This window comes from Astyanax mexicanus, chromosome 2 (genome assembly GCF_023375975.1).
Source record: "Astyanax mexicanus isolate ESR-SI-001 chromosome 2, AstMex3_surface, whole genome shotgun sequence".
Lineage (NCBI taxonomy): Eukaryota > Metazoa > Chordata > Actinopteri > Characiformes > Acestrorhamphidae > Astyanax > Astyanax mexicanus.
Genome location: NC_064409.1, coordinates 12,459,572 through 12,485,044, shown reverse-complemented (window position 1 = coordinate 12,485,044; position 25,473 = coordinate 12,459,572). Strand labels below are relative to the sequence as shown.

The following is a 25,473-nucleotide window of genomic DNA, read 5'->3' as shown; positions in this document are numbered from 1 at the left end:
TCAGCGCGCGCGAGAGGAGGGAAAGCGTGTTTACACAGACGGCTCGAGCGCCTGGGGAACAGCGCGCGAGAGGAAGTGAGCCGGCTCGCTGTCTGCCTGCACCAACTTCCTGCTCAGAGAGAAAAAGAGAGAGAGAGAGAAAAGGGGGGGGAGACAGAGAAGTAGAGGAAAGAGAGAGAGAGAGAGAGAGAGAGAGAGTAGGGAAGAGAGAGAAGGGAAGAGAGAGAGAGCGATAGAGAAGTAGAGGAAAGAGAGAGAGAGAAGTAGAGAGAGAGCAGGAGAGAGAGAGCAGGAGAGACAGAGTGGAGAGAGAGTGAAAAAACAGTGGGGATCCCATTACAGTCAGACTGTGCTGCCGAGGCGATCGACAGCATGGAAAAGCTGGACATTTTACGGAATTCTTTTTAATAGAGGCTAAAATACCCCGAGCATTCCTCACAGGTAGGATCCGCACTCCTTTACTCACTTTAACCCGAGTTACAGCAACTCTCACATCTGCTCTTACTGACTTATAAACTACACACAGAGCTAGTCAGACTGCTAGCCTGTAGCCCCTACTGTCTATACGCTACTGTTCAGTACTGTGCTACCTAGCTAGGTTATGTGTATACGTTATGTTACGTTGACTCCTGTGTTATACAGTGTTTAGTATTGTGCTATGTTTTTTTGTTTAATGTGTAACTTACTCTTCAGTTCAGTCTACGTGTAGTTAAGTACACCTATAGGCATTTGAAGGGTAACTACCGTTCATTACTCTGTATTTAACTAGTAGTAACGTTACTCTGCTATAGGCATTTATTGGGTACTGTTCAGTACTCTACTATAGGTATTTAAAGGGTACTTTTCAGTAGCGTACTCTGCTAGATTATTTGTATTTAATAGGTATTGTTTGGTACTATGCAATGTGTTTAATAGGTACTTGTCTGTACTGTACTGTTCTTTATCTTTTTAATAAATACTGTTTAGTACAATGATATTTGTTTATTTAATAATAATTTTATATAATACATCAATTTTCATATAATACAATTATAATAATATAATAATTTATATTATTATATAAATTAGTACAATGATATTTAGTACATTTAGTATATCATTTAGTATATCATTTAGTATATTTAGTATATCATTTAGTACAATGATATTTGTTTATTTAATAATAATTTTATATAATACATCAATTTTCATATAATACAATTATAATAATATAATAATTTATATAATAATATTTAATAATTTAATAATAGTGCACTGCTCAATGCTATAGGTGTTTAACAGGTACTGTTCAGTACTTTGCTATAGATGTTTAACAGGTACTGTTCAGTACTTTGCTGTAGGTGTTTAACAGGTACTGTTCAGTACTTTGCTATAGATGTTTAACAGGTACTGTTCAGTACTTTGCTGTAGGTGTTTAACAGGTACTGTTCAGTACTTTGCTATAGGTGTTTAACAGGTACTGTTCAGTACTTTGCTACAGGTGCTTAACAGGTACTATTCAGTACTCTGCTCTGCGGGAGTTGAATGAAGTCTCTTTTTCCACTCTGTCTGTGTGTGTACTTGCACTTGAGGAAGTTTGGCCTGCTTAAAATGACGAGGCTGAAAACTGGCTGCATTCTGCTTCTGGCAGTCCTTCCTCACAGTCAGTGTAAAAGCTTGAAACCTGTCTGCCCCTTCTTTTCCCCTTCACTCTTTTGTTCATCTGAGTGCTGTAACATCCAATGATCTGCTGCCGTCCCTCCTGCCGCCACTGCCGCTGGCCCTTTAACAGCACTAGCAGAGCGCCTGGTCTGTGTGGAAACAGCAGCAGACTAATTGCCATGCGCCTTCCGCTTAGAAACTGGCAGCAGACAGCGGCTCGAAAATGACTCACTGGGGCCAACAAAGAAACTTCAGTCCATGCATCTGCCTTCCTTGGCTTCGGTCTGCGTCTCAGGGCTTTTAGTCTTCGCTCTGATAAAATGGCCTGTCCCTCAGATGCTCCCACCTAGGGACAGATTCAGGTGAGGTGGTCCCAGAGCCTCTAGGAGGAGAGCTGGCGAGGGTAAAAGAAGCCCTGTGACTGTGACGGCCTTAGGTTCAGATTTTTTCCACCACATTTAGTCATGGCTAAGTAATGTCTGCACACACACACACAGACGCACACCAACTAATCTCATTACGGGTTTCCGCTCGTGCTGCAGCGGAGGAACTTGCTTGCATATGTGTGTAGTGCACAGGCATTAAAAGTGACTGGGCTGCTGTAGTTTGCATCTGTTAGTGTGTCTTAAAGGGGGAAAAGGCCTCCAAGATCCTGAAGCTTAGACTCCATTGTGGGCTCCATTCATGGTGACCAATGTCAGCGTCTTCTGTTTGAATCCCTTCCTTCTTCCTTGTGGTTAATAGATAATATGTCATAGTATTTATCACTAAATAATAAGCCTTTCACTAAAGAGGCTTTGACCTTAAGACTGTTCAGTAATATAATACTATAATACTGCTGAAAAGTACTACACATGTAATAATAGTAGGAATGGAAGTATGGTGTTTAAGGGGTTAATAACTACATGGAGTCTACAGTTTATTTCAGTTTTATGTTTTTAAAGGCACATTTGTAGGTTTAAAGCTTCCGAGGTTATGAAACAGCTACGTTCCAGAGTCCTTAATTCACCTCTTGGACTCTTCTGTTCTTGTCACAAATGGTGGAAAGGAACTTGGTTGAAGGCACAGAACCTGGAGCTCAGAATCTGCTTTATTCCAGACAAAATAAGTTCTCTTTTGTCTTCTCCTTTCACCTTCTAAGCCCCTGAACCATAAGCTTATTATCCTGTTATTAATCTTGAATCTTAGTTTCTACTTAATATCTACTAGAGATGCCATTTCAGGATCAGTTGTTGTAAGGAAAAAAAATAATAACTCTAATCCAATCCAGGCTGAAGCAGCACACACTCACACATTGTTAGCTGTGTTTCCTACTGTGGGGTAGTTGAGTGTGTGAGTAGTAAATCATGATAGCCTATTTTAGATGCTTAACTAAAATGCTCCAGTTACAATTTGCTCATTTTAAAAATGAGTCATGTTTAAAAAGGCCATTTTTCAGCAGACTAAGACACTATAAACATCTGAGGTTCGAGATTTTGAATCCCAGCTCGTACTGCTTTCCATCCATAGCTGGATCCCTGTATCTGAGATGATGTTTTTGTCCTCACCCCCCTAGTGACAGGAGAATTACAAGTGGTGAAGGGAGTTTCTAGTAAGTACACACATTATAACTAGACCAGGGCTCAATTGCTGTAGACAGAATTTTATTTATGTAGTAAAACCGTATTTTATATATATAATTCATATTTCATATATATATATATATATATATATATATATATATATATATATATATATATATATATATATATATATATATCACTTAATGCTCCAAGGCTTATAACATGCTATGGCATATTTTTCAGTAACTACACACTCTAAAAAACAGAGGTACGAAACGAGTACTTTTTTGTACTCAAAGGTACACTCTTCATAATTGTACCCACAAAGGTACAATATTGGTCTTAACAGGGTCAGATTTGTGCCCTCTGAAGTACAAAGTCATTTCTAACAGCAATAAGTACAAATTTGTACCATTTAACCAGCCAAAGGTACATTCTGTATTCTGTACCACTGTACTAATAAACAATATATATTTTATTTGCACATTTTTTTATTTGAAAGCCAGACAATTTTGCATCATTAAGTTCTTGACACATATTTAGTTGATGATAATGTTTATAATCTATATGATCTATACTTGCATAAAAACCATGGGTACAAAAAAGGACTTTCACTGAAAGGTACTTTTTTGTACCTCAATATAAGGTACAGCCCCAGCGACAAGCTTTGTACTCTTTTAAGTACAAATCTGTACTTACTTTTCTTAGTGTGCAGGGACTTCTGTGCAAAATGATTGGTGCTATTTTTCGGTTATAGTAGAAGTTTGTAATGACATTTTCTGCTGACGACCAATTAAAGGGTTTACCAAAACTAGATAAAGAGAATTTTTTATTGTCAGTTAGCTCAGTTAATTTAATTATAATTGCATGTTTATTACATTAATAAGAATGTAGAAAATGTATCCTCCAAAAATAAAAAATAATCATTGAAACAGTCAAGTTGAGGAACAGGATTGTTAAAAAAAATATCATATCAGTAGTGGCCGACACTTTTTGAACTTTTAAATTTTGGAAATGAAGAAGTAGTATTATGTCATTCTAGCTTGATGAATGATTAGGTAATTACTTTGAAGCAAAACTGTTAAGAATGGGACAAACAAGTCCACACATTTTCATAAGTTAAACTGGAAAGGTCAATTTGGGGTCTCAAATTTAGTAGTGGCAACATTTTGTTGGTGGCACACAAAAAACTTAAATATCCTAAATAAAACTGTTAAAGCATTTCTGTTTGTCCATTCATCTATACATTTGGATAGCATTCAAAACTGGATAAAAAAAAAGGAGATAAATTGTAAAAATGGATATGATAGTTATTGAATAAGGCCTGAAGGTATAGGCTTTTAAGCCACACAGAGTTTTGGTAATTAGTTTAAAGTAAAGTCAGTCTGCTTAGGGAGGATCTGATGGTGCCACTGTGGTGTTGCTGAGTGCCAGGGGAAGTCCAGGTATCACCAGGTATCATCTTGCTGGGTGAAATCATTATTGAATGGACTGTTGAATTAGTAATGCTACACTGCAGTAGAGTGAGTGATCAGTTCGTGTTGTTTGCATATGCGGATGAGTAGCTCACCCCCCCAATCCAACAATAGGTTTAGCTGCAGTCCGGAAGAGGAAATCTTCCATTTGTGCCCAATGTCTGTGCGGTCCCCTTGTCCCAGAGTTTCCGGCCGGCTCCCTGCAGCAGGAATTCCTACCTTTCAGTTCGGGAGCGGCTTTCCCAGGAAGACGCCCTTCAAAGGAGAATTGAAGGAAGTCCTGATTTAGACAGTTTTACGGTCGCTTAACACAGATGCTCAGCTCCAGAGGATGCTAGAACAGGAAACAGTTTTATTTCACCTCTTTGGGGGTTTGCAAAAAAAAAAAAGAGCCGGGGGATAGTGTGAGACCATGAGAGAGAGAGAGAGAAAAGAAAAGAGAGAGATATCACTTATTGATCTGGATTGAGTTAGGAGTTTTAAGCATCCACGGGTATAATTCTGTATATATACATATATGTGTGTGTGTGTGTGGCTGTGGGTGTGTGTGTGTGTCATACAGTGTTAGTGAATGGGAATGTGTGTGTGCGCATCTCAAACTTCCTGGTAAATATCTCCAGCCCGTCTTGGCAGAGACTTAGTCCTTCCTGACCACATCCTCCTTTGTCATGGTGGAAACATCCTGGACTTGGTCAGGTCTGGTCTGTGTGGGTAACTGGTCTAACTGGGTGTGTGTGTGCATGTGTGTTTGTGTGTCATATTTACTCACTCTCCCTCTGTGGTCTTCAACAGATAACTTTAGCTTCTCACCAAAACTTTCACATACCAGTATCATAGAATCTCCAAACTATTTGCTGTGGTAAATGGTCAGCTAGTGGAACAGACTGGACACAGGAACGTAGAATCTCCTCAAAAACTGGCGAAACAAACACCAACACTGGCAGCTGTTTTACAATGTTTAGAAAGGGAACTGATGAACCTTCTAAACCCAATGAACCTGTGTGAAAGGGGAAGAACATTCAAAATCCTCCCAATAATTCATCACACCCACCAAACCTTTAAACAGTAAGTTGTTATAGACAAACCAGTCTATACCAACCCAATAAACATGAAAAAAGCACAGTGCAATTTAGTAAACATCAATAAATCAGTGTAAACCATCCCAATAACCACTAATAAACCAGTTTACACCAACCCAACAAACACAAACAAACCACAGTGCACCAACTCATTAAACACCAATAACCCGTTGTAAACCAACCCAACAAACACCACAAAAGCAAAGTGCACCAGTCCAACACTAACAAACCATTGTAAAACAACCCAACAAGCATTAATAAACTGATGTAATACAACCCAATAAACACTAAAAAACCAGTTCACACCAGCCCAACAAAAACAAACAAACTACAGTGCAACAACTCAATAAACACTAGTATGCTAGTAAACCAAACACCAATAAACCATTGTAAAGCAACCCAACAAACAGTGTTAGTAAAAAAATGAGCAAACACCAGCAAACCAGAGTGCACCAACTTGGTAAACACCAATAAACCATTGTAAAGCAACCCAACAAACAGTGTTAGTAAAAAAATGAGCAAACACCAGCAAACCAGAGTGCACCAACTTGGTAAACACCAATAAACCAGTGTAAACCAACCCAACAAACACACAAACCAGGGTACACCAACCTAACAAACCAGAGCACACCAACCTAACAAACCAGAGCACACCAACACACTAAACATCAACCACCTAACAAGCACCAACAAGCCAGAAGGCAGAAACGTAATCGATGCCACCAAACCAGTTGACACCAGCACGGAAAACACCAGAAAAAACAAAGCACAACACCCTAATGTTTTTAAGTTGTTTTCCAATGTAAAGAAAATAACTGATGGACTTGTATGAGTGAGGGAGAACATTTAAGAACTGTGTGAATGAGGAACAACATTCTAGATGCTTTAAAGTCACACACAAATATGGCCCATCCCCCTAAAACTGGGTTTATTGGTACTGATTGATCTTTTTTTGGCCTTTTTGCTAAATTTAAAATGAGTAACTCAACAATAATGCTGTAGATGTTTGAAGCTATCTGATGAAGCGATTGCTGGAGTTCAGCACAGTGGACAGTGGGCATGCTGGAGTGTTAGTGTTTGTCAGAAACATGACAAAGACTTTCCCCAAATAAGCCACATGGCAATCAGAGAGTTCCTCTGTGCCAATAAAACATGCTCACTGTCAGCGTTATCCACACCAGTGAGTCAGACTGCCTGCTATTTTCTACCTGCTGTACACTTTCTCTCTCTCTTTCACTCTCTCTCTTTCTCTCACACACACACACTCTTTCTATTACTCTCCCTCTTGTAATCATTCCCTGTGCAGTTTGCAGCATCATGCTATTCATGCTTGTGTATGGTGCTGATTGCACTTTTATCATACAGTGATTTTAACTACCGTTACATCATACCCTCTGCTGCCTGTAACTCAGTCAGACAGTGTGCACCAGCATTTTACGAAGGCCTTCTGAGCCAGGGCTCCCCCACAACCAATGATGGATGGGACAGGTTGCAGGGATGAAGGAAGCAGAGAGGAATATATCTTGGTTTCTCTCAGCATTATGTATTTATTTTTGTTACCTGCCAAAAACGTGCTAAATAAGTAAAAGTGAATTGGAGTTACTATTAAAATTTTGAGTCTATGTTTTACCACAATTTTATTAATCAATTATTATTACTGGCACCTATTCTGAAGTAATATGCTATATATTGTTTTAAAATCAGAGTATTTGACGTGCAACTATAGTTAACTAAAGTGAGACTTTATATAACAGTTCATCAACAAATAGGGGTGTGAATCACACTGTATTTCACAATATGATAATATAACAATGCTAAGATTTACAAGTGTGCATGCTCTGCTTTTGTGGATTTCTGGAATGCTTATTTTCAGTTCACCAGAAATAGTAACTTTGTGAAACATAGGTATTGTGTTCATTCATTGAAATTTACGTCAGGCACAAGTGCATTCATAGAGCGTATATCCTTGATGCCGCTTTACATTAAGTGTCCCTTATAACCATAAAATTATTTAAATTGCATTACATCCAATGTAATAGTGGTGCAACTACTTGTGACGTCTTTGTAGCAGATTAATTAAATACATGTATTTTTGACTTTTGCCATTGCTATTGTGCCATTTTTGCCAAGTGTGTTAAAAGAACAAAGAGTTAAATAGTATACCCATAAATAAAATCATGTATTTAAGAAACTGTCAGCATAAGTACAATGTAATGAAGCCATTAAATTAAAAAGTAAAATAAAATGAAAAAAAGGTTGTAGGTATAAAATACTAAAATAACTGAATAATTGAATTGAATTAAATATATCCACAAGGGCTGTTTTATGGGATAGTTGCACCTTTAACTTAAAACCCTTAACTTAAAATACTAAAAAGAAGTCAAGTTTATAACATAACAGTAATAAGATTTTTCTGCAGCTCTATGCAGTGCCAAGTTTCTTCTGTACAACTTAGGGTATGGACTTTGAGTTTTATCAGGAAAAATATAGTAATAAATAGCAATAAAAGCACCAGGGAAAAAAAGTGATTAGTAATTAAAACAAATATAAAGAATCAAATAAATTAATTACACTGTGTTTTTGATACAGAATTACAAAACAAGATATTGCGATATGATTTACATATTTTCTTACAGCCCAAGGTGTTTTTTTTGGAAATTATGGGAAAATAAAGTCAAATCCGTATTGATTGCTCTAGGCTGTTTTTTTATTTAGAATGAATATAACTCCGCATGGCCTAACTGTTGGACTCAGTGTGCTGTTTGCAGGGTGCTTAAAATCTGCCGTGGTACTCCACGTTTTGAAGCAGGATTAGATGTTCCTCAGCGTGTCCTCCTCCTCCCGGCTCAGTGATGATGTAGCCTGTGTTCATCTGCGGGCTGTAAGGTAGAACAGCCTGAACAAAGCAGCTAATGTTCTCTCCCCTCAGACACTAAATCAGCACTGACTTTCTGCTGCTGCTGAATAAGTCTCGCTTACACACACACACCTTGTGTCTGGCACTCTGGAGACACACAGCGTGTTGATGGTGGGGCTATCGTGATTACTCATCTGAAAAAAAGAACATTTATGCCATTTTACCATAGCGTGGAAATAGCAGAGATTGTTTGGTGTTTTTACTGAGAAAATTTACATTTATATTTAATTTAATTCATGTTACAAAGGTAATTGAGTCGTTTCCAAAGACTCTTATTGGTTTGATTATCTGCCAGAGGAAAAGCTCAGAAAGTCAAAGGATAGCAGTATGCAAATTGATCATAAAATGTTGCCTCAGTGGTCGGCTTAAGAAAACCCACATGTGTAAATGTTGTAAGTTGTTATCTTGTGAGTGAGGATGAACACTGGCTAACATGCTTATTGTAGGCAATTTGAATTATCAGTGTTCGACCAAGGCCTCAAAGTGGGCACCAGACAGAAGGGACATTTAATTCTGCCGCAATTAACATTCCTTTCTCTATAGTTTAATGTGTGTACCGGGAATATGTCTTAGAGGGCATTTCCAATTACTGTGGACAGTGCAGTGGGTAGTAATGATCGGGATCTGCTGCATCTGTCTAGAATTTTCCATGCAAAAAGACAAGCGACTCTGACAGAAATCACATCCACACAATTATTGTGAGAGACATGCTCACATGCATATCCTGCTGGTCAGTGCAGCAGTTTTTACTTATATAAGGACATGATACAAGTCATGGGACACAATACTAGGAAATAAGTAAAAAAAAAAAAAAAAAAAAAAGATAAAAAATCTGTGGCCTGTAATTGAGTAACGCAAAATACAAATACCGTTGTTGTGTTTTTCTGACATTATTAACATTGAGTCAAAATCTCATAATAAATAGACCAATAGAATTTGATCCAGAAAGACATTGTTTTACATTGACATCTATTGAAATTCATTGTTGGATACTGTTAAAAGAAAGCTTTCTACTAGATTTTTTTAGCATTTCTGTATTAATTTGATTGCATTCAGTGACAGGACTAGTAGCAAAAAAGTGTTTAATCTGTTAATTCTATTCTGTCTAGGAAAGGCTTTCTACAAAATTTTTCAGCAAGAGCATTAATCATACCAAAAGTACAGCATGGAGCACCATGGTTGCAGCTCAATGCTGGGGGGCTTTAAATCCCTATCTATCTGACTAGTGTTAAAATCAACAATAACAGGCTTAAATCTAATAAAAAACATGTCCAACACAGTAGAATCAATTGATGACTGTCAGTGGGGCTGTGGTGAAATTGAAAGCTTATTCTCTGACAGCATAATCAGGTTTATTTGCACCGGTAGCATGGAGCACTCAAGCTTTCAGTGCCTGTTTATACTGAATGGGGGTGGGCAGTGTGGGATGAAGGGAGGGGGGTGGTACTCTAACCTGGTTTGAATTTGAGCTGTTTTGAGCAGTATCTCAGTGGACATCCTGTGGAGACAGATTGCTGTCTCTGTCCAGTCTCGGACTGGGAGAGGAGAACAGCGCTGGGTGCAAGCGCTACAATTTCAAACTCGTTCACTGGAGCTGAAGTGCTGCAGTGTTCTTATCTCTGTATTGGGACGCTTGCCAGTAAGTGTGTGTGTGTGTGTGTGTGTGTGGGTATATATTGGTTTCTACAGTTCACTCTTTTCTTTGCCAGTAACAGTTTTGTTCCAGTTTGGGTTCAGACTGTGTCAATGATTAAACTACCTGAGACACTTTCTTGCTTACTCTTCTGTCAGTCACTTCTCTTCTGAATTTCTCAGGTATCTCTTATAATCCTCCCATTGCATTATCTTTACACTGGAAAGGAGAAGAGCAATTCTACCCACCAGTTGTATTATGTTATCAGCAGTAAACTACAAACGTTTAATTAGGGTTGGACGATATTTCGCTATTGATGTTCATCATGAAAGAAAATATTTCAATAATGGTCATATACCCCATTAATACCCACATTAAGCTGGTAACTACATGCTGGTATTCTGACATAAATAAAAGAAGACCAGAGCAACTTACGGTACACACAAAAATGCAAAAATGTTATTCTGTTATAAAAAAAAAAACAGCGATTAATTTAGCTCGAAAAAATAGTAACAGTACCAGCGGTACTAGTTCCCCATTAGCCATTTTCATTGACACCAGCAGTCTGTGAACGTAGTCTCCTTTAAAAAAAATTTTGTTCATTTAAGGTGAGTAAAGGTACTGGTGTCTCAGGCCGTTTGTGTGGTGTTGCTAAATGGGTGCAATGGCTGCTATGATCCTTATAGTTTTTTTTTTTTTTTTTTTTTTTTTTTCCAGTTGCTGTATAATTCAAGGTTGTTCCTTAGTTGTTGTCAAGGGGATAATGTGGTACCTCATGTGGTGCATATTGCTAGTTGTGGTGAGGTGTTACTAATGTATTTATTACTAGTTTATTTGCATCATTATGACATAGAATTACATTCATTCCTATAGAAGAAAATGCAGACTGATCTGGAGTTGGATTAGTGTTGGTATCCAGGAACAGTTCCACAGTAAAATCAGGAAGAAAATGCATTTTTATTTTCAAATAAAAGAATTAAACAAAAATTGAAGAAGAGGAAGCGGAAGAAGAACTCAATACAGTTGACATTACATAACCATAGTAAATAATACATTTTCCTTCCTGGAAATCTAATCTGCTTTCTGTCTGGTTAATGTTTACTGTAGTCGGTGAGATTCTCTGTGATGCAGTATTTAGAGACAGAAACAGCAAGCTGTTAGTTTTGTAATGGATTCTTGTATAAATCGCTGCAGAACACTAAGATTCCTGTATTGTACACTACATTATTCAAATAGCACAGGTTCATTCATTTTATTAAACTACAAATATCTAAATATATCATGATTTTGAATTTCATCAGGTCTGAGTTCAGCACCCTTTTACACCCGTTTGTGAGTGGGACAAACTCCACGTTTACCTTGGCAGTATTTCTGTGGCTTTGTGTAGGTTAGCTCTCTGTCTGTCTCTCTACACTCCTTTATTTCTGTGCCTCTTTCCTAACTGAGGCCTTCACAAATCCTGCGTCCTGAGCTCAGGTCAGTGCTGGAGAGGAGGGGCCGCTGGGACAGGGCTGTATACAGTCAGCTATAGCTGCCCTCGGGTCAGAGTGGAGTTGCCCTGTTGTTGTTTATGAGTCGGTTTGTTAATACGCTACAGAACAGGAAATGCTTGCCGAGTTAGAGGGAGGGCAGAAGGCACGGTTTTGTTCAGAGAGAGAAGAGCTTTTTCCCTCAGACTTTAGCATTTGAATGCTAGACTGTGTCGCTGTGGGTTTTGTGGTTGCTGTAGTATGTGTGGTTTTAACAAGACAGTGTTGCGGAGATTGACAGGCTAGCCGCAGTGTCATTTAGGGAGAGGAAAAAAAGTACTGATCACACTTCTGTGAGAGATCAGATTGATACTGAAACTGTTAGAATATAAAATAAACTGGAAATATTGGAAAACCTATTGATATCTGATAAATTCTAAAAAAAAAATAAAAAAAATATTGGGATCACAGAAAATTATTTGTTTTTTTGGAAATCAAAGGTATTAAAAAAACACTTTATTTTATGGGTTATTCTTATGTCCAGGGGAGGCTTTCTACTATTTGTGACATGAGTGTCAGTGAAGTCATGATATTAGATGATCACCGACCACCTCATCCCCAGCTCATCCCAAAAGTACTGTCTGGAGCACCATCATTCCAGAGAACACAGTTCCACTGCTTAACAGCTCTATGCTGGGTTTGATTTCATACCCCTCTGGCCCATCCTTAACAATAGGCATGGTGCCAACTGGTTCATACTTATCTGCTCTGTCCAAAGAGTCCTATTCTGTTGGCAGTACGTCTCTACAAGCTACTAGACGAGCTGTGTGTATGCATTTGCACCCCTATGTCAAAAATGTGTACAACAAATAGCTGAATGTATTCATTAGAAAGGTTGCCCACAAACATTTGATCTGCAAAAAAAGACCCAAACAACCACATCGCCACAAGGCCCAGGCCTGCCATGAACTAAAAGCTTCTGGAACACTGTCACTGTCTGCGGTCAGATGAATTTAACACTAGCACGTAAGAGATATAAGCCCCTCCTACAAACTAAACTCCTTAAAGCTGGACTACTAAAGGTTTCAGCTGAGCCACAGCTGACAAAAAAAAATCATTTTCAATGAAAGTTTATGGTCTGAAGAGCCAAAGTTTAAGTTATTTGTCATAGGTATGTTTGGGTGAGTAATGGTGAGTCATCAAACCCTCAAAACACTGTACCAGCTGTTAAGCATGGTGGAGTGTGCATCATAGTCTGGGACTGTTCTGGAACTACATTGCACTTGTGAATGGAATAATAAAGCAGGAGGTCTACCTCAGAATTCTTCACCATAACAAGCAGCAAGAGGGATAAAACTTGGAAATATTTTTTATAAGTGGGTTGAAAATGTTCAAGAGATTTATGTCATTGAGAAAATTACTTTTTCATTGAGACATGAGGCAAAAAGATAAAAAAAAGCTGGTTTACTTAATCATTAATTGCAATTTGGATTTTAGGTCTCCATGTGTTTTGCGTCTTCACATAATTTGCATTTTTTTCATTTTCTTCTTCACATATACATATGTATAGCATTTAAATTTCCCTTTGAAGATTCCTGTCAAATGCCCAATCAGAATTTTCTGTTGTTCTGTTTGTTTGTTTCGTGTGTTAAAACTCAATAAAAAAAGCTAAAAAAAAAAAAAGACTTGAACATAGTTAGTTAGTCGGGTGTTTCCACAGGACAATGGTTGGATAAAACAGGCTAAGATTAGGTCTTTGCAATTCCCTTCCCAAAGCTACAGAAAGTGTCTGGGGATGGTGCCTCTAAGCAAATAATCATGATGGTTGTATAATTTTTTACCTGTGTTGATTTTAGAACAAGCTAAACTAAATAATATGAATAAATTAATAAATAAAACGTGTTTGTTTCCAAAACTCCAAAAATAGGAAAGTTCATCATTTGGAAGGCCAGTATTGCCATTACACTAATGTACATTAGACCTTCTAAGAGTAATTAGAACATGTCCCTTTTGCTCACACACACACACACACACACGCACACACACACAAATAGTGATAGATGGAAGTTCAGTAACAGAAGTGAGAAATTTATACAGCAGACTGTTCTTGCTATCAGCACACATAAAATAAAACATCTATTCATTGATACACACACATATATACACACACACATACAGTACCACAACTACCAGCAGCTCAAAAGGTCATTAGACTATGTCCTCACAGCTCACAGAATCTTTGCTTTCCCTCCTATAAAACCCACATTGTATGAAATGTCTCCACTGCTCCACATTATTGTCTATAATTGATACTGGATAGAACTAAATTCAGCAAAGTTGAACATGATTATCATTATTATTGATGCAATTTTTCTCATTTTGACCTCAGTGTATGTGTTGCATTTTACAGCAGACATGGAGAGTGCCATCACGTTGTGGCAGTTCCTGCTGCAGTTGCTGCTGGACCAGAGCCACAAGCACTTGATCTGCTGGACGTCCAACGATGGAGAGTTCAAACTGCTCAAGTCTGAAGAGGTGGCTAAACTGTGGGGCCTGCGCAAGAACAAGACAAACATGAACTACGACAAACTCAGCCGGGCGCTGCGCTACTACTATGACAAAGTAAGACTCTCTTATAAACGTGTTATAACTTGGCATCACTTAGTTTTCTGTTATAGCCCTGCTTATGTTTACTCATTATATTGTTTACATAATTCATAAAGTTTGAATGCTCTTAACTGTGTTACACTTTAAAATGACAAAAGTCTGCACCCAGTATTAATTATGTTTTTGGGGGGGGGTGGGGCTTATTATCAGAGAAGAATTCTATTCAAACTGTAGATTAAATTTGCAGTTGTGAGTGGCTCATCAATTTATTGATGTTTATTATTCTGAATATACACTTGAAGAACTCAGATCGTCTTTCTCACGTTACCAAACAGATAAAAAAAACTCTTTAGCGAAAACGCCCTCAACATTTTATTAAATTGAGTTTTATTATGAAATCGATTCAAGGCTTATACAGCATGTCATGAAGAATCCACTAATTACTTATTTATCACTGTCTCATTTCTTCTCTTCCAGAACATCATTAAGAAAGTGATTGGGCAGAAATTCGTGTACAAGTTTGTTTCATTTCCCGACATCCTGAAAATGGATCCTCAGGCGGTGGAGCTTGGGCGAGACGGAGGCGGCGTCATGCTACAAGAGGTGGAGTCCGATGGAGGAGAGGGGGAGGAGTCTCCAAAACTCTCTCTGTCATCGCTGAGAAGCCCCACCTGCAGGAACGAATACCTTCACTCTGGTCTGTACTCATCGTTTACCGTTAGCTCCCTCCAGGGCCAGCCTCCTCTCCTGCATCCAATCAAAGTGGAAAAGCAGAGAGGGGCGGAGCGAGGCGAGGAAGGCCCGACCGTGATCCGCTTCGTTACTAACCGGTCAGAGAAGGTGGTAGCTCTCCCATCTTCTCCTGCACCCAACTCCTCTGAGGTTTTCTTCAGTTCCAAGGTTTCGCCACATTCCTCCCGCTCGCCGTCCCCCTCCCCGAGCCCGTCCTACACGCGAAGGCACGGCCTGAGCCCCGAGGCTCACATGGACGAATCAGAGCAGAACGCTCAGCCTCTCAATTTATCGTCCGGCCACAGGGAGCGTGCCCAGAGCCAGGCACAGGCCCCGCCCCCTGAGAGGAGGGCCAGCAGCAATGGACTTCCTCCCAAAGCTCGAAAACCAAAAGGCCTGGAAATCTCAGCCCCTTCTATATTGCTTTCAGGAAGTGACCTGGGCTCCATTGCTCTCAACAGCCCTGCACTGCCCTCAGGGTCCCTCACACCAGCCTTCTTTACTGCACAGGTAACACACACCCACAGCCTCAAAATATATACTCTTTGTTTCCTCACACATACCACCAAACATCGTGCTTATGAGCCACAAAACAATATTAATGTTTTATATATTATAGTGAATACATGTTTATAGTACTCAACAAGTAAAAGCATTAACTAGAAACTGGTGTCAGCCAAATCCATTAATGTGAAATGAATTCCACTGATGAAATGAGAGATTTAACACATACTGGGCATAATGGACAGAAACAAAAAATTCATCCTAATGTTTATTTAATTAATTATTTAATAAAACCTTCCTTAAACTTTGTAAGTAGTTCTACATTTAGGACCGAAAAAAAAAATGAGGAAATAAGAAAAAAAGGAAACGAAAAAAAGAAAGACAGAACAAAAAATGAAAAAGGAAGAAGGAAGAGAATGTAAAGGAAATAAAATAAAGAAAAAAGGAAAGAAAAAAAGTGAGAAAAATAAAAAAGCCAGTATAAAGACGTGGTGTTTTTCTCTTCATTTAGTTAGTATTTCATGATGAAATAAGGTGCACATTTGCAAAAGTAAAGAATTAGTAAATGTATATATTTTTAATATTAAAATAAAATAATTAATAATACAATGTTTTGTGGGACAGTGAAGAAAATAAAAACTGAAAATGAAAGCCACTACAACATAATTAAAAGTTAGTCAATTACTTATTGGAGCAAAATTTGCTCGATTGTGATCTTGGCAAATTTGTCCAACCCATGGCCACTATGGCAGGACAGATACACGTTTATTACAGGATCAGATAATGTTGAAATTGTTCAACTTAAATGTCAGGCATGCCTGTCAAAATATATACAATAAAGTTTGTATGTGGAGTTAGAAACATGGTAGAGCTGATTCAGTGCAATATGTTTTGTATTGTGGTTTTTGCATCATGATGCAACGTTCATTCATTCATTCATTCGTTTCTTCTGTGAACCTCCAGTTGCCAAAACTTCACCACAATTAGATCTGTACAAAGTCTGCAGGGTAGCAGATACACAGCAGGAGAGGGTAATGTTGTTGTTTCTTTAAGCAACATCCTATAGAAAGAAGAAACCAGTCCAATTAATGACAGTATGCCTCATCATACAGATTTTATACAGTTTTTATAGCCTGTATTAGATTCACTGAGCATAAATCACTCATATCAAAACTCCTTCAGTCTGGGTATTTAGGGGGAAATAGATACGTGACAGGCAGAGCTTAAAAAGATGGACACGGTGAGGCACAGAGGGAAAGAGAGAAAATAAGGGTCAGAGAGAGAGAGGAGTAAAAGTGAGAGAGGGAGGAGAGAGACCTGTAAGTGAAGCCATATGCCCGTAATCCGGCACACTACAGTGGAGTGACACAGGACAGAACGAGGGAGAGATGAAATTGATTTCATATGTCTCTCTACTCCCGGAACCTGCCTATTCGAGATCCCTCATTTCAAACTACTCCTTTACACACTTTTTCCTCTGACTCTCTCTCTCTCTCTTTCTGACTCTCTCTGCATCTATCTCTCATTGTGACTGTCTATATCTATCTCTCTCTCTGTCTCTCTCTTTCTCTCTGTCTCCGTCACTCTCTCTGCCTCCATCTCTATGCCTTTCCTTCTCTCTCACTTTCTCTATGTTGCTTTCTTGCTGGTTTTCTCTGTCTTTATCTCTCTGACTCTCTCTTGCTGCATCTCTTTCTGCCTCTATCTCACTGACTGTCTTTCTCTGCCTCTTTCTCTCTTTATTTCTCTCTGCCTCTATGTTTGTCCTTCTCTCTCTGGCTTTCCTTTCTGCCTCTTTCTCTCTCTCTGTCCTTCTCTGCCTCTCTTTTTCTTTGTCTCTATCCCTCTGTCTCTTTTTCTGTTTCTCTTTGACTGTATCTTTCTAATCTGTCTGTCTCTCTCGAACGCTCCCTCTCTCTGACTGTCTCTCTTGCTGACCTTCTCTCTCTCTTTAAAAAAAAAGTACTTTTTAATATGTCCTTTAAGAGTTTTAAGGGTGGGTCATCAGCACATAGACAGCATATGTGCAGTGCAGACATGTTGTGTATTAAAATGTATTGATAAATGTGTGCAACATAATGTATAATATATCATTATAAATCAAGAGGTTCCCTGTTCGTTTCAAATGAATAATCATATAAATTTGGCCACGATGACGTCCAGATGTGATCATTATCCCAATCCAAAGCAAATACTAGTATCATTGTCGCTTTTTGTTTATCTGTATTCCTAATCTAAAGCAACAACAAATATTTAGTGGCGGAGGGTGTGTGTGTGATGGGGAATATTATACAAATATTATTCAGGGTCTTCATATGCACTTTATCTACAAAATATTGAGACACCTACACATTACACCATCTGGAGCTTTTATGACATCACATTCCAGTGTTTTAACTATGTAGCAGTGGCCCACTAGGACTGTGATTGGTCAGGATGATCAAGTGGTTTAGGGATCACCTGTTCACTCATACTGATCTGGCTAACAGTTCCTAGAAGACAGCAGCCACTGCATGATCAAACTGTTAGCCATTTGCTTAAAATCATTAGCATTTTCTAACTGAACCTTCAGCACCCAAATCCTTTAGGAAAACCAGCCCAAACCAGTTCTCCCAGATCGTTACTGGCGCTTCTGCCAAGCAGAATTTGATTATATAATTATGCTACGCACTCACACAAACTGTATTCTTGATTCCTTATTCGACTCCGATAATAGTGATACATTAGCCAAATCTACAACCAGATCAGCCAGTTCATCTTCTACACACTCACTCACACTGAGTCTCAGCTTGTAGAGAGTGAGAAACCTGCACTTTAAGGATGATGAGCAACACTTTTCCTCACATCAAAAACAACGAAATGTACAAGCACTCACACACACTCTCCACACAGCGAGTGGCATTTCACTTATTTCTAAATCAGAGCTCAGTCTCTGCTGATTGATCCCAGTACTCTGCCATTTCGCTAAAACATATATTTTACGATTTTATTATTATAGTATCAACATGAAACACACAACATGCTTTTCTATTGTTTTGCTATATTCTATACAGGTGTATATAAAAATTTAATAGATAATAAAAACAAATTCAGAAGTTTCCCTGGTAGTCATGATATCATGATAAATTACCTTACAGCGTGTCTAAACAAGCACATCTTTTTATTTAGTTTAGAATAGACCAGATCTGTGGTGTGAAAGGGGACATTATGGCAATATTCACATTTGAATCAAGCAGCTGTTTTTTAATCTTTGTCAATTTAATGATGAAAAAATAATTTCACATCGACTTCCTTTAAAAGTTATGACAGTTTATCTTTCTCCTGTTTGCTCACCTCTATATAACTGCAAATGACCTGAACCACTCAGCAAATAAGCTACGTTACAATTGGCCAATTTTACTTATGTAAAGCCAAAAAAATAAATATTATTATAATTATTATAGACAATATGTTTTACTCAGCAGTATGTGACCCTCTACCTAAATTTCTCTATCCGTGTGTGTGTGTGTGTGTGTTCTCTGTGTCTGCAGACTCCCTCGGGCTTGCTGCTGGCTCCAAGCCCTCTTCTGTCCTCCATTCATTTCTGGAGCAGTCTGAGTCCCGTAGCACCTCTCAGCCCGGCAAGACTACAGGGACACAGCTCCCTCTTCCAGGTACACACACACAGACACACACACACACTCTGGAAAGCTGTTTTCTTTTCACATGTAAAAAAAAACTATATGGAAGTAGATTTTAAAAAATGCATAATTATTATATACATACTGTCATCCTTATATAGTTAATTATCAATAATTATTATATATTCCATTAATATTTTGAGTTATGCATTTTGTTACTAAACTTCAAACATATTCCATATAAAGCAATTACAGAAATGCTAAAATACATTATTTTATTCCTTTAACATTAACCTCTCAATAAAAAAGCACACAGTAGAACTTAAATCATCACTAAGCATCACACATTGTTATGAGGGAAAGTTGAATCAGATATGAGATGAAAAATATTGCATAAAGCTAGCGTGTGTGTGTGTGTGTGTGTGTGTGCTGCTGGCTCTGTGTTTGAAATCAAGGGAAGCCACTGTTGGGAGACAGTTATCTGGGTTTTCTATCATGAGCGCTGGGCAGATGATCACAGCCCCTTTTTTTTTAAAGGGATGAGCATTTGCTTGTGTGCGTGTGAGTGTGTGTGTGTGTCCATGCAAATTATGTTATTTTTTTTTCCTGTCTGTTCAATTGCTTGCATGTCAAAACTATTGTATAAACTCAGTAAAATTACAATTGTAATATATGAACTTTCTTAACTATAATGTAAAAAATAATGCAGTGTAGCCAAAAAAAACTTTTGTAAAAAGAAAAAAGAATTGGGAGCATTTCTGTTGGTCCATTAAAAAATGTAAATAGATGAAAAAAATATGTTTTTGATAGAACGACAGTATGTTAGTGTAAATCAGTGTGTGTGTGTGTGTGTGTGTGTGTGTGTGTAAGTGGAGTGTGTATATGGAGCACATATGCAGTGTATGTACTTCTGCTCAGGGAGTGTGTTTCTGTTTGGGGTCGTGTTTCACTGCTCATGTGAGCGAGAGGGGAAATCCTGTGGATACTTCCTGTTCTGGCCCAGGGGAGACTGCTGTCTGCGAAGAGAGAGAGAGAGAAAGAAAGAGTGTGTGTGTGTGTGTGTGAGCTTTGTGTTTATGGACATGTCGCTGTGTGAGGGTCAGGGCGTGTCTCCAACACAAACATCACAACAGGAAACGGTGTAGGTAACCATGGCTCCCTTCATGACAAAGCTAGCAACAGTTAATAATACACTTTCTCTGCACACACACACACACACACTCTCTCACACTTACACACACTCACACTTCCTCTCCAGGCGATGGCACAGGGAGTTTTCGGACTGGTCACGTGGTTGCCGTGCTGCTCACTGATTGGCTGTGGAGGAAAAGTCCTGGTCTGTGGGCCTTTTCTTTCAAAGGAGCTTTCTTTTCCTTGTCGTTTTCGGTCGGCTGAAGGAAGCTCAGCTCCTGAAGTTCCTAATGATCTCTGCGAGTGTGTATCGCCATGTCTTTCTGTCACTCCGGGTGCAGGATCTGCTTGTGTATCTATACGTGTGTGTGTGCGTACGTGTTAGGGTTTGGAAATAAGCTACAGATGTTTCCTCTCTACATTGGATACGGTGGGGGGCAGCTTCCTGTTAAAAAAGGGAGGGGGGTGATAACTGAAAAAAGACTGACTGTGTGTGTGTGTGTGTGTGTGTGTGTGTGTGTGTGTGTGTGTGTATGGTCAGCTCTCTCATAACAGGAAGTTCCTCTCCTAGCATTACCATGATGCATTAGTGGTCATGAGGGGCTGACTATGTACATGTTTGTGTGTGTGTGTGAGACTGGAAAGGCTAGTCATTGAGCGCCAGCATCTGGTTCCGTTTGTGTCGTCGTTCTAATTCAACAACACCGATAGAGCCGGCAGTCAGAATAAAGCACGTCTGTCAGTTTTTTAGAGCGCTGAATGTTTCAATTAAGCTGGGCATGTGCCGATATTCAATAATTCAATACATCGTTATATTCAGCATGTGATATCGATGAGCGGCAAGAGTGCCAGGGAAAGAAACTGAAGGGAAATCACAGATGCGATGTTTATTATTCCTGAGACATCCTCTTTCAAGGACAAAGCAATATTGTAGGAATATTTGAATATAGGAATATTGTACATTTTATGTATGTTCTTGTTTGATTAGGGCAATAATAACAATAAAAAAAATGCCCTAGATTTTAAAATATACTGTATCAAATGTTTGAGAGAACATATGGCAAATCAGAACAAAAATCCTAAATCCAAAATAATAATAATAATAAAAAATTGTATGTTGTGTACTTACATAATTCCATTTTTTAAAAATCTCTGAAACTATAATATAATAAAAAATATTTTTTTACTTTGAGAAATTCCACCAAAAATAATCTACATATGTGAAAGATTAATGGATAAAAACGAAATAGGCATTATACCACTAAAAGACACAGTGACCTCTAGTGGAGTTTTTTAGTCTAACATACATCTACCAGTCGGTAGAGATGCTACTATTAGGTGGAGTGTTAAAGGGTTAAGAAACATTATGAAACAAAAAATTGAAATGCAATGGCTTTGTAGAAAAGCTGATATATTATTGTAATCACAATAAATGACATTATTATATGAATTTCTAAGCACGTTGTGTGTACTGTCAGTGTACAGCTGCGTGCTTTCTTGCTAATAAAACAGGATTGTTGTATACTAGGTTTTAGCTGTAATGCTGATAGATATAACATTCTTATGCACAGAAAAAAAAACATCATCATATTAGTTTTTTTATCTGCTTTTTTATTAATTATTTAAAGGTGGCAGAAGCTCTGCATTGTATTGGTTTACTAAAACCACAGAAACAGAACAGCATAGTGTGATGCTTATCATGAAAATGCTGTCTTTTAAAAAAAACAAACAAAAAAATTGTTAGCTTTTCTCAAAAGGGGGGCAGGATGTCACATTGTGATGTCAGCATTTTAAACAAGAAATGAAATGGGAGGCAAAAAGAAAATACTACATATTTAAAATAATTAAATATACTATTAGCCTGATATTTTGTACTGTAAACTGTGTACAAAGGTTTGTGAAATTATAGGTAATTTCCATAATAATATATTTTGATATGCTATCATGCTTATCAGCAGCTATAATCTATTTTTTAAAGCTATTGACAACATCTGTTTTTATGGGGATTTTCCCTGCCCTGATACATGCTCAGCTTGTTTCCTTGTAGTGTATAATGTGTGTGTGTGTTTGTTGGGTGAGGATATACGATACAACATTGTTATCATGAGAAATTATGTTAGTCATAACTGTAAATGTTTTATGTTTTATCTGAGAATATAATCGCTGTTGTCAAAAACACTGAATAACTTTACAATTTTCTTACACAGTAACTTTATAGTAATGAACAACTGATCGGAAAAGAGACTGTTATGATGTCATATTTTATTTATCTTTTTAGCTTTACTTTTTTGTTTAAATCTAAGACTAATTAAATATTGTGATAAATGTTGCACAGATTGGGATGCACAGAAATGAACATCTTTGTCTGAAACTGAAACTATACAATTGGCCAAATATTTTATTAATTATTTAATCAATTAACCACTGCCAACATTAAACAGCCCTTTTTTCTTGCATTTCAAAATTTAATTACACAACTATAGATAAGAAATATTGAACATTCCTATAGACATACCAACAAAGAAAAATATGATTTAAAATAAATTAGTTCTAATCCTAGTTCAGTGTTTTGGAAAATTCAACCGAACACAAAAAAGTGTTTTTGTGGCTGGATAATTTTAGCTGCCAAATATTTAGTGCATCCATAATAATATATAGTACACTAATATAATATCCCTTAGAGTATGATCTGATGACAGGTCTTGCTTTACTGATTTTGTCTCTCTCTCTCTCTCTCTGTCCACAGTTCCCCACTCTGTTGAACGGACCTCTCCCAGTGCCTCTCCCCAACCTGGACTCCTCATCCTCCTCTTCATCCCTCCTCCTTTCCTCCAGCGCTCAAAAATCCTGATTCCTGCACCACCTACCTATCTGCAAACACACAGATACATACTTGCTAAGAAGTCTGCATAGACTCATGGTTGCACTACACCCCCTTGTGGTTGAACTTGACCACAGAATTTACCACAACCAACATTTTAATGCAAATAGTGATTTTTTTCCTTTTCAGAACCGTCTCAGTCAAAACTCAGGCTGTACACCAAATCGCTCACGTGGCTTTATACGTGCCAAAGGAAGTGAAACGCCCTTCAGAGGAAACCGTGAGCTCTTGGAAAATCTCGGCCTTAGAATCTATAGCTTTCTCCAAAGAATGTCTTATCAGTCTGCTTTAGAGTTTTTTTAAATCTCTATATAAAGCATAAAGCTTGGTGCATCAACACAGAGAGACCTGTCTGTGAAAAAAACCCGTGTGAGAGCTCCAAAGTTCAGCTTCCAGGGTTCTGATCCCAGGTGAGCTCTGATTACTCCTATATTTCTACCCAGGACTCACCCTTGGTGCTTTGATCAGAATTTTCTCACCTTCCTCCCGCTCTAATGGAGCTCTGTTAAATGCTGAGAGTGAACGCTCACCGCAGCCCATATTAGAGGGACCCTATTAGCCTTTTAATTGAATTGAATTTTGTAATCTCTTTCTGAGGCTGTGAATCAGGTTTTCTGTTGAATTTGTCTGGTATTGTATTGTATATTAATGTATTGTATGCACTGTGCTTCAAACTACCGGCTGTGCCTTCTCTGTGTAAGAATGTGTATATGTAATATTTTCCAGCTTTTTTTGTAATAGACGAAATTCCATTATCATATTGGAAAGAAAAAGCTTTGTAATAGCTTAGTTTTTTTTTTTTTATTAAGTAATTGAAATATAAAATGTATTCACATATTAATTTTATATTGTTGCTTTCTATGAGTCAAGGAAATGTGCCTGTTAAAAGTTGTTTTAAATAAAAAGAAAGCATTGAATGCTACATACTGAATTCCTACTTCTAATGACTTTATAATTTTTTTTTTATTGGGCTGCTCAATATTTATCGTTTTCCTTTTTTTAATACACACTGTTCCCATTTTACAGGACTAATCCAGATTATACCACCCCATATCAGATAATCTACTACAATCTTGAATATTCAGAGACTTTTAAGTGTTTGTAAATCATACTATACTGGATCATTAAGAGTAATTCACAAACCTTTGTACACAGTTTACAGTACAAAATATCAGGCTATAAGTATATTTTATTATTTTAAGTATGTAGTATTTTCTTTTTGCCTCCCGTTTCGTTTCTTGTTTAAAATGCTGACATCACAGTGTGACATCCTGACCCCCTTTTGAGAAAAGCTAACAAAAAAAACTTTGTGACAATTTTTTTTAAAATAGACAGCATTTTCATGATAAGCGTCACACTATGCTGTTGTTTCTGTGGTTTTAGTAAACCAATAAAATGCAGAACTTCTGCCACATTTAAATAATTAATAAAAAAATCAGATAAAAAAAAACTGTCAAAACCACCCCTTTCAAAACTGGAGCGCAAAACACTCAGTCGAGCATAAACTGCTGCAGCAGGTAATTCACACAGCGCGCGACGAAAAAAAGCACCCGAGAGGAGAAAAATTAAGCTCGAGAAAATTTTCTTCAGCGCGCACACGATCCTTTTTTGCTCGCTAGTTTCACATTTGTGCTCACGAGAAGTTAATTTACACACGCAAAATGTTAAAACACGCTGGTTAATTGATGTGCCAAAAGCCACATTTTTAAGATATTGAGGCGTGATCACAGAACCATCAACTGATTCTGTTGTAAATTAACAACAGGGTCGAAAAAAACATGTTGAGTAAAAAAGGTACATACTAACTGACAAAGATTTAGAAGAATCAAACATGAACTGACCAGGAAACCATTATCAAACCTACCTGGAATGGCCAGAAGAACAAGATTTCAGTGCTCAGAGACATGACAAGGTAAGGAAGGCTTAAACCTAACCACCACTGAAAAGTTAAAACATCAGAACTGGGCCATTTGCGGACATTTCTAAAGGTTTTATGGACTGATGAGAGTGACCCTCAGGATGGATGGATGGATGTTCTCGTTGTTGGATCAGTTCTGCTATGGGCTGCTATTATTAAAGATGAGTTTGTTGGACTTCGTCGGGTTGAAGATAGACTCAGATCAACTGAACTCACATCTCTGAACAGTGTCTGGGAGGCTGTGGCTGCTGCTGTACAAAAAGTTTCAGACTGTCAGAAATGTACAATTCTTACTATAATAGAT

At 37.9% G+C, this 25,473-nt stretch overlaps 1 protein-coding gene across 2 annotated transcripts; it reads left to right on the top strand.

Moving 5' to 3' along the window:
- On the top strand, positions 1-24,182 carry elk3 (ETS transcription factor ELK3). 2 transcript variants are annotated; one of them, XM_007232259.3, is made up of 5 exons: positions 1-441; positions 14,190-14,398; positions 14,861-15,625; positions 19,150-19,272; positions 23,117-24,182. In XM_007232259.3, the coding sequence occupies exons 2-5, from the start codon at positions 14,192-14,194 to the stop codon at positions 23,219-23,221; spliced, it is 1,200 nt and encodes a 399-aa protein (XP_007232321.2). In that variant the 5' UTR covers positions 1-441; positions 14,190-14,191; the 3' UTR covers positions 23,222-24,182. The 2 variants fall into 2 exon arrangements, with proteins under 2 accessions (XP_007232321.2, XP_007232320.2); XM_007232258.4 differs by having other exon boundaries at positions 3-441; positions 14,187-14,398.
- Positions 24,183-25,473: the final 1,291 nt, after the last annotated feature.